This window comes from Lonchura striata, chromosome 1, assembly GCF_046129695.1.
Source record: "Lonchura striata isolate bLonStr1 chromosome 1, bLonStr1.mat, whole genome shotgun sequence".
Taxonomy (NCBI): domain Eukaryota; kingdom Metazoa; phylum Chordata; class Aves; order Passeriformes; family Estrildidae; genus Lonchura; species Lonchura striata.
This window is the reverse complement of record NC_134603.1, coordinates 13669168-13684855: the sequence shown is the minus strand read 5'-3', so window position 1 is coordinate 13684855 and position 15688 is coordinate 13669168. Positions and strand designations below refer to the sequence as shown.

Sequence of the window (15688 nt, the reverse complement as noted above, 5' to 3'; positions counted from 1 at the left end):
AGCAGTTCTGGCACCACACCCAGAAGGAGCTCTAGACCTAAATTTTATAAGAAGAAATATTTACTCCTTGTCACATAAACACTTATTTTAAGAGACATGTAGAAAAATTCAGCTTAGAAAGTTAAGAGCCATATTTAGCATTTTTTATGGATGACTGCGTATGATCATTCAACTTCAAAGAATTGAGAAGCTTGTGGTGTATTTTATTGCACATTTACATACACACATTGTTTATAAAGAAAAACACTTAAATTTTCCAAGTGCTCCCAGTTTAACAGTGTAATTTGCTGTATTTAAAACACTTTTATAATTAATGTTTTGTACCTTAAGCAAAGCTGACATATCAAAACACTTACTATTTATATTTATAGCCCTTGCTATTAGTTCCAGATGAACGGTCTCACTTCTAACCATCAGGAATGAATAGAATTTGTACATCTACTCTAGATAGTGCTCATTGTAAAGCAAACAAATTTCACCAGGACTCTAATAAAGATGCCTTTTATTGAAATACAAAACACATTGTTATGGATGTCATCCAGAAGGGGAACATTTGTAAACGTAAAACAATGTACACAACTGTAGGAGACTAAAAAGGTTTCATAAAGGACAGCAAAGCTAGACCCACATGCAATTTTGTAAGTAAGATGTTTGCTCCAGGACACCTGGATATAAACTAGCTCCAAATCAATAACTATCCAGGCATGCTTACTGCAGCATCCATCTCAAGCTGATAAACCACACTGAAATGCAGGGCACTAAGCACAAACAAATTTCACAGGCACCTGGATATTTTCTGAAGTGTATTGAGGGAAATTACGTATTTTTATAAAATTAACTAAAGGAATTAAATTGAAATTTTAGAGATAATCACCGAGTTCCCAGGTTGAACCACATTAAGATAAGATTTTCAGCTGTTATGCAGCCAGTACCATAAATCTGTGGACAAATACAATAAATCAAGATGACAGGACAAATATAGCAGTTTAATATACAGTTTTGATACCTTCTGTGATAAAAATGCTCTGATAAAAAATGCTAATGTATTAAAAATCAAAGATGAAAACTAATGCTTTTTAGGGATAAAACTTATTCATGCCTGTAAAGCAGACTATAATTTATTTAGGTCAGTATATTATGTGTCCTGTCACTACAGGTCTGGATAAAAGGTCTGAACCCATCTTTTTTGTAAGCCCCCTTTATATCCTTGAAAGGCCCACAATAAGCTCTCCCCAGGGTCCTTTCCTCTCCAGGTTGAATGACTCCAGCTTTTTCAATCTCTCCTCATAGGAGGGGTGTTCCATCCCCCCCATCATTTTTGTGGTCCTGCTCTAGACCTGCTCCAACACGTCCATGCCTTTCCTGTGCTGGGGGCCCCAGAGTTGGACATGGTGCTCCAGGTGGAGCCTCAGCAGCATGGAGTGGAGAGGGAGGATCACCTCCCTCACCCTGCTGGCCATGCTGCTTTGAAAGCAGCCCAGGATTCTGATTTACTGCAAGGTCATTAGTCCAACTACAGAACAGAAGGCTAAACAGGGAGCCAGGACACAGAAGGTAGTGCTGGAAAAATTCCTTCTTTGTAACTTCTGCCTCAAAGACTATTCTACAAGCCAAAATAAATCCAAAGCCAGCTACTGGAAAGACCAACTTACATCCAACTTCTTGCCCAAAATTCTGCCTACAGCCACAAGTTCACTTTCACTGCTGTGGTGTCCAGTTAAAGACATCAGTAAAGCATTAAGTGAAGTGGTACAGACTGTTTTCACACCTTGAGTAAGGTTGTGTCACAGAAAAGGCAGATCCAACCAGCAATACTTGCAAGGTGTTAAACAAGAGCTCTTCTGTTACCTGAACATGTTCAAGTTTTACTTAAAATAAACCAACCCTAAATAAAAAAAGTATGGAATTGCAAATCTGCTACTGAACTACTGTGAAACCCAAACCCAGATTCAAGGCTCCCTGAAAACACACATCAGAACGTTTCTTTCAGGAATTAACAATAAAACCCCCTTTTTTACATGCTTGTAATACACTTCCAGTAAAAGACAAACCTTATTGCTTTCAATGTCATTATGCTTACTTCAAGCTATTAAAATTGTAAGAGTTTAATTTTACATGAAAGTTTAAAAAGCTAGCAATTTCTGTGGAATTTCAGACTGGCAGAGAGGTCTACCCACCCACAGGTCTCACTGCAACCTTGATCTCACCTTGAAATTAATTAGCACAGCTAACAGTTTATTCAGTTATTCACCTCACTGCCTCCTCCCCCACTACTTTATCTTTAGTACTAACAATATGTAAAATTCCATATCCTCATAAATACTTACTCCTAAAGACCATGACACTTTCTCCATCAGGTAAAGACATCTACCATCAGAAGCACACAGCCATACCAGCATTAGTATTTGGGGATGTTTATATTACTGGAATGCTGTTTGCCCCAGATTTTTTTTTTAATTACAAAGTTCCCATTGGCTCTAATTGCAATTGTCATCTTGAATATTGCAATACTTTTTTTTCAGCTTGGCTATTTTATATACTCACAGCACAGACATGCTCTTAATAACACAGTTATATGACATTATTCTTTTAGTTTCCAATTTAAAGGGCTAATTAGAAGGAAAGGAATCTGAAGGCAGTTCTATTCAAACTCTTGTACCTTCAGTCCCTTACAACACATTAATACATTTTATGAATACAAATAAGTTAAAATATATTTATTTGAAACACTGAGTCCTAACATTTCAATTTTTGTGACAAGCTTTGGCTTATGTGCAGCTTGTAGACTATGTCTGATGGAGACAAGTTCTGAGAAAGATTCTTTGCCAGCTAAAACATACTTTAAAGATGGAAATCAACAGAGCAATACCACTCCTAGTACTGAGAAGCACGAAATAATTGGCTGAATTTCCAGAAGAAAGTCTATCCTAACAGCTGAATTAAGTCCAATAATCAACAGGAAGCAACTCTATAACATGGGAAGGACACAGTGCTCCAGAGAAAACAAAGTGATTAATTACAAGGCATACCAAAACAACCCTAGAAGAATTTCAAGAGATACAGCAGTTACTTGGAGGTACAGTTCAATACTACATCTTCCTTCCTCCAGTCCATGGTTTTCAGTTCTGTATACAATATTGCTCTTTTCACCCACGTATCATAAAATATAGCACAAAGAACTTTCTAACTCTGACAAGTAGCACAACTTGTACATGCAAGAGTGAATGTACTCAATACTGCCGTAAGAATCATTTGGTCACAGACAAATTAAACTTTCACACACATGCATGTCATTTGGCTTTCCACTGCTGCTTTCCACTTAACAAAAATGTGGAAATTTAACATCTTCTTAAAATTATTAACTTGACTCAAAAATAAGGAATGGATTAAGACTTTTTAATAGTAGCATTTATTTTTGTGTACTATGAAGAAAATGGCCAAGTTAGCTCTAAGACTTACTGAGATCACCTAGAGGTAGGTTTTAAGATAGCATGTTCTCCTCCCCATGCAAAACTAACTTGTGTGCCAACTAATCTTCGAAGTTTTGTTCTACCTAATTAAAAAACATTACTCCCTTGTAATATGAGTACTTCTAGTGTTTCAGTGACTGACTTCCAGCATGTAATATTACTCTATCAACTATCCCTTACTGATGCAAAGAAAATAGGTTCTCAACAGCAAGATTTAACTGTGCTTGCTGTCTGAGCTTTTCTTCAAAAGACCATTATTAGGCAGATATAATGGCAAGTCTATACATGCAAGCAGTTACTAAAGGGCATTCAAAATGAGAATTAGAACATTTTAAACTTCTTCACATCAGTGCCAGCAGCTGAAAAAACCAAAACCTGGACACCCCTGGAGGCTCCCTCCCAGCACATTTCCACTGAGCTACCCTGCTTTACTCAATAATCTTCCCTAGCAGGTAACATTCATTCTGAAAAATTATTGCCCATTATTTTTCTGTCACAGGCAATACAGCCTCTGAATACTACAAAGGTCAGTCTTTCACTGAGCATTTGGTCTCAACCAAATGTCATTTCTTCTATTTTTCTTTTCTGGGGTCAAGTTTCTTATGCAGCCAGAAAAAAAAAAAAATAAGCTGAGTTTTGCCTACCTTTCAAATTGCAAATCAAAGAAAAATTGATTGAAAACTTTGTCCTCACAAGATTACTATCTACTTCTGCAGATTACATCTGACAACATTATTTTGCAGGCATTTAAATGAAATTTCTGCCAGGATTTTTTTTCAGGTAATCTTTGCCCCCTCTCAAATCTGGGATTTAAAACTACATCTTTTAGTCTTTCTGTATCCAGTACCTAGAAGTCTAATTTTGAAACTGCTGGTCTCATGCCAATCAGCAGGTTTCCAGCTAAATAAAACTTCTGCAAGTTTTATTTAAAAAGTCAAGAAGATCCCAAAACTCTATGCACTCCAAACATCTACACCTCAAATTCAAATATTTACCTGTTTCATTTATTTTCAAAAGATTGTCCTGGTGAAGAAAACACACCAAACCATTCAATCAGATTATTTTTTTTTTAGCAACCTCCAATGGAAACTAATGCTGCCTGCCCACTTATATCCCAAGAGATTATTGCTGCCCTACAAAATATTAGTATTATATTAACCCAAAGAACAGAGTGGCTGTTTTGAACTACAGCACCAAAGTTTCATGGTGCACCTAAAGAACATATTAATAGTTTTGCTTATGTGTGGTCCAAGAATTAACATTTAATCTAAGTCAGAGAAATGTGAATGAGTTGGTTTTTTTTTCTTTTTCTTTTCAATAAGCACGTCTTAAAGTAGCCCAGCCAACTTCATCAGATGAGTTCTATTCTCTGCTGTTTTGAAGAAGAGCAGACAAATTAAAACACTAGAAATTTTAGACAGATTCAGAGACACTCCCCTCCTCATGCCTCCCAAATGAACTCACAAGTATTTAAGGTAAAAATGTGCTGGACTATGTACTTTTGTACTTTTGAAGGGAAAAATATTCTGGACTATGTACTTTTGCTATCTTTTTGTTAGCACACTAATTTCCACCCTTGCTTAAATGCAAATTTTTCTGAAGTGCTGAAAAACTTGGCAAAATGAACAAAGAACATTAAGTTAAGCTCTGTACGAAACATCAACTATGCAGACTTCTTTCTGCATTCACTGCCCCATATTAACATTAAAGATACTTAGCAATGGAAACAAAAAAGTAGTCTTTTTCTAATCTCAGGTACAAAATCATACATCAGAAATCAGACACATATGACTGGACAGGTGAAGTTTTTTTATCCCTTTCAACAAAGAAGAGAAGTCATGGATACAAACAGTTGTAGGAAGCTTTCAAGACCTGTCTGGATAAATCCCCAGCAGTTTTATCTGACCTAATAGTTGACACCACTTCGAGTAGGAAGCTGGACTAGAGATTTACTCAGATTCTCTTCAATCTGAATCATCCTATGGCTCTCTGAAAAAAGGCACATGTAAATTCAAATTCAGCACAATCCCTCTGAAGCAATAACTACCACCTGCAAGGAACATAAAGGTCCAAAATTAGTAAGATAGATACAATGAGGTAGCCTCCGTGAAGTGAGAATATCACTAAACCTTGTTGGCACCTTAGGAAGGAGCTAGAAATAATCAGGGATGATACCACAGTAACCCTGCCTAAATTCTGATGACTATACTTATGGCTTTCAGCCTCCCATGTAAGCATAAACTAAAGCATTTTACATCAAATTACTCATTACAATCTTTTTAACTAGCCATTAGCTGTGAAGCAGGTTTTCCTAAAACACTGTATACTAGAAACAAAACTGACATAAAAGTATTTATCTTGGGGATTTTCATGTTTGAATTGAGATACATGTAAGTAAAGACAGTGCTAGGCATTCCTGCAGTCCTACTATACACACACACACTCAGGAAGTCTTACATAAACTGCAAATAGTCAAATGCATTGCAAAATCCCTATGTAGCACCATGGAAGTTTACAACATCTTTTCCTCGGAAGTAGTCTCTTTCATTAATTTACTGCCTTAATTTCTGTAACAGCACTATTTCCAAAAGCAATGATGACTCCTCTAATGAAGCACTACCAGGATGAATTAGCTGGAGGCAGTAAGTCCAAGGGCAGAGAAAGAACAGTAGCCTCCAGAATGAAAGTGACACTTTACAAAATAAAGATTCAGATGCCACAGGAAGATACAGCCTGCTTCCTACAATCTTCCTAATTCCACTGGCTTCACAGGAACTGAGTTAAATGTGATTAAAAGAGAAAGGAAATTAAACTGATTTTAAAAGTCTCCATAATAACTATGTGTCATTTAGATTATTATTTGAAGATGCATACTTAGGCTGACATTGTTCTCTTTACAGTACTACTTTTTCAGGTTTTAAAAGCTAGTTCTAAAATTAAAACCTGTTAATAAAGCATCCTCATAATTTCCATTTTTGTCATATCCCAGTGCATTTCACACCAATACAATTCAACTAGTAAACAAATGTTTCTAGCCATAAAAACCCATTACAGCTACACAAACAGAACGTATCTTGCCAAATTACCACCCACTACTACTAATTATGACAAAAACATGTCTGAGATATCTTTATGAGAGAGGCAACTGAATGCTTCATCTCAGTAGAATGACAGAATTAATTGCTGAAGATTCTCCACCATTGTATTAAAAAAATAGTGTCTGCTGCTAAATTAGACCGAGACTTAAGCCACATCACCATTTGCTGAGCCTTTGTCCAACATGCTTTAGATTTTGGCAATGCATTTAATCCTCTTCTGTTTGCAGAGAAATTCATCTATGAGTCTGGCAATAAATGAGGTATTTTACAATGAATGCCAGAAGGTAATTTAGAGAACATCCAATTCTCATGCCCTAACAAGTTGTGTTTCACTGCCTCCCAGTGCTCATCTGCCTGAAGATGAAATGAAATACATTGAAGAATCCATTTTAGACATGGAACTATCAGTAATTCCCAAAGGAATTGCAACTATCTTAGAGGCTGTTTGCAAAAGCATTTTCAAAATTCTAGACAGAACATTATATGGAAAGGTAGGATTTAGTTTAATTTCATTTAAAGAAGTTGCGACAGTAAAACCAGAAACCAGGCAAATTCATATGGTGGACCACTTTTTCATTGAGTACTTGCACTTATAGAAGGCAGACTTGGGACAAACCAGGATTTCCAAATAATTGAAAAAACCCATAAATTTTACAGCAGACAAGATTTCTCTAGCTAAAGGAAGAAACACTTCAATATTTTATACATAAAGTGACCCAAATTAAAGCATTTTGAAGTAAAAACTGAACATAAATATCTATTAATCTCTGTAGGTCTTGCATCATGCTCTGGAACATTAGTACTTGTAGAATTCAGTCCTCCAATGATGTCTATTCAAACCTCTAGTAGAAGTTACTTCATAACTGTGTAAGTCAAAATGTTCATATCTGCATCCCTATTTTTTAATCAGTACAAACACATGAAAACTGCATTTCAGAATATACAACAGTCTAACACAGAGTAAACAGGCTTATGTTCAACATAATCATAATTTCCATTTCTTTTGCAGACCATGAACACACAGTATTGCAGAAAAGATTTAAAAAACCATCATCACTTAAAACCTACCATTGAATTTCACTGGGAATAAGGCAGATGCACTTTTTTAAGATTAGCATTATTCTTGCTGACTCTTAAAACTTAAAAAAGCAGTAGGGTCATTAAGCTCAAATACAGCTTAGCTCACTCAAACTGGAGGCAGTTCACTTATGAGAAAGGTCAGACCCTTGAAACTAAAAGGAAGAAAATAAGTGAAAAATCAGTGAAGCAAACAAGTTTGATTTGCTCCTTTGGACAGAATGGAAGAATGACAAAAATACACAACTTACAATCTAACCCTGAAAACATTGTTTACAAAAATGCTGTCACAAGGCAAGCTTCTACAAACCACTAGTATTATGTTTGTAATTTAGCTTTAGAGATGCAGGTAACTGATCCCATTTATTTAGGAGAACTAATTAACTGGAAACCAACTAGTTTCACAAATGAAAGAGAAGAAGGGAAAAACACTTACAGCAGTTGGATCCTTCAAATGGAGCTGAGTTGCTGTCACTTGTTTGAAACCACCAGGATAACTAAAAAAATGAAACAAACATACAAGCGTCATTCTACACGCTCAAGCATTATGTTAACAAAAGTATCACTGCATCTTGAACAATGTGCAATGTTATTATAGGCCCTCAAAAAAGGAAGTACTTCTCATGAGCTCAAAACTCGTATTTTATTTATCCTGTCAACTATCTAATTTCAACACCATTTATGCTTTCTTATTTATTCACTTGAGTATAAAAAACCTTGTGCTTCACAAGTAGATGGATATGTTTTTAAAACTGCTTATTAAATACACCATAACAGCTATAGAATACAACAGGAATAAGATATGCAGAACTCTGAAATAGTTCCAGATAATCAAGACTCACAACCAGTCTGTAGCTGATGTAAGAGACATACATCCATTTTGAACTGTATTTATTATTTTCTTGCTATTCTAAATAAACCTTAGCAAGACTTGGCGTATCTACACTTATAAAATTTTAATTTTACTACAATGGATCCATCTTTCTAAAGCCTATAAGACATGTTGAAGCGGCACTAATTCAGATCTCTGCATAAGCTTTAAATGAATAATAGCATGGAGTAAGAATTACATGGAAGTCAGGTAATGCTGGGTTTCATTTTGATTGAATTACATTAGGAATCAGCCTAAGTGAAATGAAAATAGGCTGAACACCATGAAGACATCTCCACTGATCTGCATGGATCTAAGTATTAGTTTTAAGCATACAGTTCTTATTTATTCAAAACCAACTCAGGTACTTTAAGCAAGTGCTTTAACATACATGTTAAGTTTTTAGAGAAAAGTTCAGGTCATAGGGGAGATGGAGACAAAAAAAAGCACATAATTTCCATCACCTCTGAATGTGAATTTCTCAGCGCTTCAGCAATTTCATGATTGCAGCACTAGCACTACAAAATTAATGTGATTTATTTATCTTTCAATAGGATACATTGTGACACTTAGAGATTATTATGTATTAGTATCACTGCATAAAATAGGAGCACTGAACTGATCATGGACACCCTGTCTGTAGCTGATTATTCCACTCTCCACTGTAAACAAGTTATGTCTGCCAGAATAATACATTTTACATTACTTTTTAATTGTTTTTCTAATTTTTTTTCATCCTCTGATTCAATACTTACTCTTAGGTAAATAGGTCCTGGTAGGATAAAGTAATTCAAGTTGGTGACTATATATATATATATATATATATATATATATATATATATACATATATAAATACACAGTAAACAGAATAGTCCAGATCACTGGGTCAAGAGATTAACACAAGACACAACCTCACTCACCAAATCTGTTAACTTATTCAATTGTTCTGACTACTTTTGAATTAGATTTCCCTTTAAAAAACCACCAAAAATAAAAAAAAGAAAAAGAGAGGAGAAAGGTTTACACCATTTTAAACATAATAACACATGCAAATAAACAAACAAACAAAAATCCCCTAAAAGTTAGAGCAGGAATTCTCTTTTAAACCAATATGCTAAAGAAGACTTCAACTATTAAGAAAATATGACATGAAATTTACCACAAGCTCATTACCACAAGCTTTATTTACTATAAAGCTTACCCAGTATGTGAAGAATATACTTTCTGTTCCCATTTGTTACCAGAGAAGGCAATATGCTTTGTATTTATTATGACAACATGATCTCCACAGTCATCTGCAAGGTAGAAGTAAGTGGAAGATATTAAAAAAAACCACAGAGGGAATCAATCAAAGTAACAACTATTATGTGTGCAATATATACATAGTAGCATATAAATACACCTTCCATAAAACTGAAATTTAAAAATTTGAGCTTTTCAAGTTGCACCATCCAAATTAGGACTTAAATACCAAACTTAATTACTATTTTTTGTACTACCAGGTTAGAAGGCAGGTAAGCAGGTAAAATACCATCAAGCCAGATGACTAAACCATTGCAAATATTCAGCTAATATTTGGAAATCTGGCTTACAGGCAAATTTCAATTCTATTATATTCAACACATTATGCTGTCTATGCACATATATATAAAAAAAAACAAAAAAAAAAAAACAAAACAGGAGAAAAAAAAGTTAGTTCCAAATGACCCTAAATATTTTTTATTTTACTTTCTCATAAAAACAGTATCTGTGTTTACTGAAGGTCTGAACATTTTGGGTAAGTAAAATACTTCTATTAAGTAGTAACACTCTCAGGCTAAATACATAGAACAAACAAATATATTGCATTGAGGGAAGTGGCAGGGGGAAAAAAACACCACTCCCTACAGCTCTGTTGGGAAAAACTCCACATTTTCATCTATCAAACAGAAGCGAATGTTACAGCATCTACATGTATGTTTAAAGTTATATCAGCAACTTTAACATCATAAGTTCTTTAAGTGCAAGGTTTATAATCTATTACCAACACCCTGCCAGAAACAGGATATAAGGCTTCCGTAGTAATAAAGTGCTCACAAAACCTCTATTATCTCAAAAATATTACATAAATAGGAGAAAAGATGCAGTTTTTAATTTCAGAATTAATGATCTTGGTCAGCTGTAATCACCAATTCATCTGGAGTGAAAATGATTTCTCCAAAGTTCAGCCTCATTTGTATCACCATATTAGAACACAAGTATTTGAAGAGGCTCACTTGATTAAAACATTTTTGAGTAGGTAACAAAACAGGTATACAAAGCAGGGCTTAAATTGACCAAGAATTTTTTATAGGAGCATGTAATTAATCAAAGCAAGTTTCACACCTTAAGTTTTTTATTATTTTTTAACCTTGTATTCTTTTAATGTGCCACTTTCAATTACAGCTGAAGTGCAAATGTAATTTACACATCTTTATTGCTTCAGCCTTTCACTGCTGACAGTTCAGCTCTAAAAACACTGTATGTCCTCATAAATATCAGGGAACTGACACTGGGTTAGTTCCCAGGGACTTTGAGGGACTATTGGGACTTTGTGACTTTTTGGTGTTTGGGCTGGGAAGATAACACGATAAGAGCTCATCTTAAGGAAATTTCTGCCAACAGTTTTCAACTTGTAGGAACACTGAATTCACAAAAACCAAATTAAAAACAAAACAATAAATAAATCATCCTGAGATTACTCTGTCCAGGGACCTGGTATCTTGCAGACACTAAAATATCTGTTATTTCAAAAAAAAGAACTGCAAAAGAAGCATCAAGTACATAAACCACAAGTTCTTCTATACTTTTCTCTCCTAAATGTCTCAGCAGCAGTAACCAACCAGTCAGTGTCAATATGTGTAAAGCAATTAGTACTGATTTACAGAACATTTTAAACAAAATGAAGTTATCCTTGAAATATTTCCCAAGACTTTATAACTTCACAGACATAAAAGTATCAAAGTTCTTTCGCACAGGGTCACCAAAGCATTTTCCTCTCAGCATCCACTTTATTTCTCAAGACAACCTTAAGTCTCCAGTGACACCTTGTGGATACAACAAAATTTGCAACAGCAGAACTGACATTTAAAGGTCTTTACAACACTACAAATTCTACCTCCTCTTGTGAAATAGATTGGTATATTTTTACTATGTATGCTTCAATATATATGAGCCAACTTCAAGGTTTCCTTTAAGTAATGTCTCTGGGAAAATTTGCATGGGTACTTCAGGAAACATTGTACCAGTGGTGTGAAAGATCAACTTTTTATTATTTATAAAATGCTTATCTCCATGAAACAGGCATGTTTCAGCATTACAGGTAATGAACAGGATTACAGAAGTATCTTTATAGCTGAATCTCTAATTAGCAGAAAGACTAAATTATGGCTTTGTTTAAATAAGATGCCTTTCAACAATGATTGTCACCCCTTTAAGGACAGGTCCCAGCCTCCTCATCACAGAATGTGTGAGGCAGGAAGGGGCCTTTGAAGGTCACATATTCTAAACCAGTGACCAAAGCAGGAGTAGCTTCTGAAAATCTCTACAGATGGAGACTTCACCACCTCTTAGGCAATGACTTCCCATTATGCTCAAAGTAAAAAATATCTTATCTGATTTCAGTTTGTGCCCACTGCCTCATAAATACTGGACTGCTTGGCACCTTACTCAGAATGAAGCACTCCAAGACTGTGGTCCTGGGCACCTACTGAAAGGAAGCACTCAGATGTTTCTTTATGTGCACCGTGAACTAAATCTTTACTTTAAGACCAACAAAACATGTTCTCAGGTTTTTAAAATAAAATAAAAGACTAACGCACTGTAATTCAGTTACTCAAAATGAATTACAAGTTCATAACATTCTTTATATGTACTGGTAAAGAAATAACACCAGGTTGTGGACAGATATGATGGAAAAGGAGAAGAAAGAAAACAAATTAATTTTTAATTTATAAACAATTGAGAAAAGTAATGTTTTATATCAGGTTTGATTTTAAAACTGAAATTGGAAGAAACATGCATGTTGAAGAAAAGTAAGTTTGCTTTCATCCATTGTAATACTCACTTAGTGCATGATAAATAGGCTTATGTCTGCCTTCAAGCCTGATTACAGTGGCAGCTGCTATTTTTCCTGGGGGTTGCATCTTTGCATCGAGGAGGTACCAAGCTCTACCAAAAGTAGCCCATTGCTGAAAAGGAAGAGTCAGTACTTATCATAGGGAAAGTTCATATTGCTGTAATCTATCTTCCTCAATTAAATAACACTTCTTTTACATTCAATAATACCAGAAGGAATACTGATATGCAGCACCCCTTCAAATAACCATTAAATGTACAGAGCACTGTGATACACCCACTACAGTGAGATGTACATGGGTAACACCACTGATAGGCTACCGGCCCTGAGGGCTTGGTTCCAAAAACGTAGGTCTTCTGCTGGAAGCTTCCATTACCACTACTTGAATTGATTTATTTAAAAATATGGATATTGATCTAGTACCGATATCCAACTTGGCGGACAAAAACTCTCTAACAGTTTAAAGTTAGAAAGTGCATGTTTCGTAGACGCCGAGCAGCATGCGGGATAGCTCCCAAATACACACTGCACCTTCCAGGTGATTACAGAGCCCTTTTACCCATTGAATACCCAAAATACAAATACATATCCATAATTTTGGTACATCCCATTCCTCGCTTCGTATGCTACCAATTTCAAAAGCTATTAAGCATGTGTAGTTTGTTCCTTGAAATGGGTCGGTGGTCCCTTTCATGGGGATGGGTCTCAATATGAGGAACTAAATGAAGTCTTCCTCGTTCTGACCCTTCTACCTTTTTAATGCAAATATAACAAATGAACTCTTGGTAACACTCCCATTCCTTGTCTTCAATTGGTTTCAGAACAGAGGAGGCACACAATTGTCTTGTATTCCTAAAATCTATTTGTCAGTTTCTATATTCTTCATTATACACCCAGCCAACTAAACGTTGTGTTGACAAGCAATCAATTAATAGTTAACTACTAACTGTTAACTGCATCGAGGCCTACTCATTTATTTTAATTAACTCTAGTAAGGCTTATCTCTAACTAAAATCTTAGCTCCTCTAAAATCTCTAAATTCCTTAAAATTTATGTTTCAGAATCGTAACATCGCTGCAGGATACTGAACGCCCAAGGTGCCCTTCCCTCCCGGCGAAGGGCGCAGCTCCCCACACGCAGCGCTCAGCCCGGGCCGCGGCTGTGCCGGCCCGCACACGCCGCACGCAGCGGATCCCGCAGCGGATCCTGTAGCGGTTCCCGCAGCGGATCCCGTAGCGGTTCCTGCAGCGGATCCTGCAGCGGATCCCGCAGCGGATCTTGCAGCGGATCCCGCAGCGGCTTCCGCAGCGGATCCCGCAGCGGCTCCGGCAGCGGTTCCCGCAGCGGCTCCCGCATCGGATCCTGTAGCGGTTCCCGCAGCGGATCCCGCAGCGGATCCCGCAGCGGATCCCGCAGCGGCTCCCGCAGCGGATCCCGCAGCGGATCTTGCAGCGGATCCCGCAGCGGATCCTGCAGCGGCTCCCCCGGCCGGGCACCGGGGCAGCCCCGGGGCGCTCCCCCGCGGACCCTCCGTGCCCGCCCGCTCCCCCCGGCCCCGGGCCCTGTCCCGGAGGCAGCGCACGGCCGCGGGGGAGGCCGCGCTCACCTGGGCCGCCCTGCTGTAGCTCGCCATGCCGGGGCCGCGGGAAGCGGAAGCGCTGCCCTGCGGAGGGCGGTGCCGGGCGGCAGCGCGGGCCCTTCGGAGCGGCGCCCGCCGCGGGCCATGGAGCGCTACGTGCTGCTCCTGAGCTGGGGCGGGCGCAGGGCCGAGGCCGGGCCCGCCGCAGCGACCGCCGGGGCCGGGGCCGCAGGTACCGCCGGAGCCGGGGCCGGGGCCGCAGGCACCGCCGGGGACGGAGCCGGGGCCGGGGCCGCAGGTACCGCCGGAGATGGAGCCGGGGCCGGGGCCGTAGGTACCGCCGGAGATGGAGCCGGGGCCGGGGCCGGGGCCGCAGGTACCGCGGAGGACGCTGCCGTGAGCCCCGGGCCGGGCCGGGCGGGCGCGGTTCTGGTTCCTGCCTCCCTAAACACCCCTTTGCTTTCAGGCTGAGCCTTTGGTGCCTTTAACCCGTATAAACTTCAGGGGGGTTCCTGCTTTATTGCGATGATGCCACGTAACTCCGCAATGTGTTCCTGAGCGTGACTTAAAGGAGAACTTAGGAAAATTTGTCTTTTTAAACTGCATGTCTGCAGGTGGTAGTTCTGTTAAAAACCCCAACTAAGCCCTTTCCCCCTTCTCCCCTAAATTCACTTTCCAATATCACACTGAACTTTATACTGTATTTGCAAGAAAGTGAGATTTAACTTACGTAATTCAGTAATTTTGATTTTTTTTTTTTTTCCTAGCTGGGACTGCTGCACACATGTATCAGTTCCTGAAAGAAAGCTGTAATGCATCTATAAATGCAGATGTTAGCATATTCCCAGGTAAACATGGCAATGCACGGTGAGGTAGGGTAAATGCTCTCAAGGAATTAGCCTATGCATGTTCTCTTAGGGGAAACAAGTCAGAAATTTAAGTGAACTCCATTGCTGTGGTGTGGGCCTGTTCCTGCTGCTCCTGTTTCTGTGGAGAAACTGACATCATTTCAGCAGCTAAGGTGTTAGGAGATTATTAGATTGATTGGTTGTGAGAAATGAAGGGGAAGGGTTTTGAAGAGTTGACAAATTTCAGTCCAGTTGAGCAAGGAAGAGTAGGAAATGGCTTGTTTCTCAAGTCACTGGGAAGCATGATATTTTAATTACTTCTATAATGTCTTCTGATATTTTCAGTAGAAACAATAGTTGTTTGTTGGGTAACAATTCAGAACCTTAATCCATAAATATTAAATCATTTTTTCACTTTAGAAGAGATGTCTTAAGATCTGCTTTAGTACGTTTAGGGGCTGCTTGCTTGTTGTTTTGGGATTTTTTTAATCCAAAAGATGCTTTTTAATTCGTTACTTGGTTTGGATAGCTATTGTTATAAGCTCATCTTGTCACAGATGTCATGTAATTGGGATTTATGTGGGGAAAACCACTATAATCTCTTAAAATTCATGGAGCTGAGAGTTCTGTGCTTTGTATTGCATATAAA

General features: G+C 38.0%; 2 protein-coding genes across 3 annotated transcripts in view; one reads left to right on the top strand and one right to left on the bottom strand.

Moving 5' to 3' along the window:
• The window catches only part of MRPL13 (mitochondrial ribosomal protein L13), a 31339-nt gene extending 17044 nt beyond the window's left edge, over nucleotides 1–14295 (bottom strand). For both annotated transcript variants that reach the window (XR_002466906.3, XM_021546488.3), the window contains exons 1-4: nucleotides 14219–14295; nucleotides 12601–12724; nucleotides 9718–9811; nucleotides 8082–8142 (exon numbers count right to left, since the gene is read on the bottom strand). Coding sequence is in view for 1 of the 2 variants with exons in the window: in XM_021546488.3 (XP_021402163.1) it covers nucleotides 8082–8142; nucleotides 9718–9811; nucleotides 12601–12724; nucleotides 14219–14245 (306 nt within the window). In the remaining variant the exon portion in view is untranslated. The remainder of the gene's footprint in view (nucleotides 1–8081; nucleotides 8143–9717; nucleotides 9812–12600; nucleotides 12725–14218) is intronic.
• Nucleotides 14296–14335: 40 nt separating this feature from the next.
• Nucleotides 14336–15688, top strand: part of MTBP (MDM2 binding protein) — a 28589-nt gene continuing 27236 nt past the window's right edge. Inside the window, exons 1-2 of the mRNA XM_077782268.1 lie at nucleotides 14336–14423; nucleotides 14959–15039. Coding sequence (XP_077638394.1) covers nucleotides 14336–14423; nucleotides 14959–15039 — 169 coding nt within the window. The remainder of the gene's footprint in view (nucleotides 14424–14958; nucleotides 15040–15688) is intronic.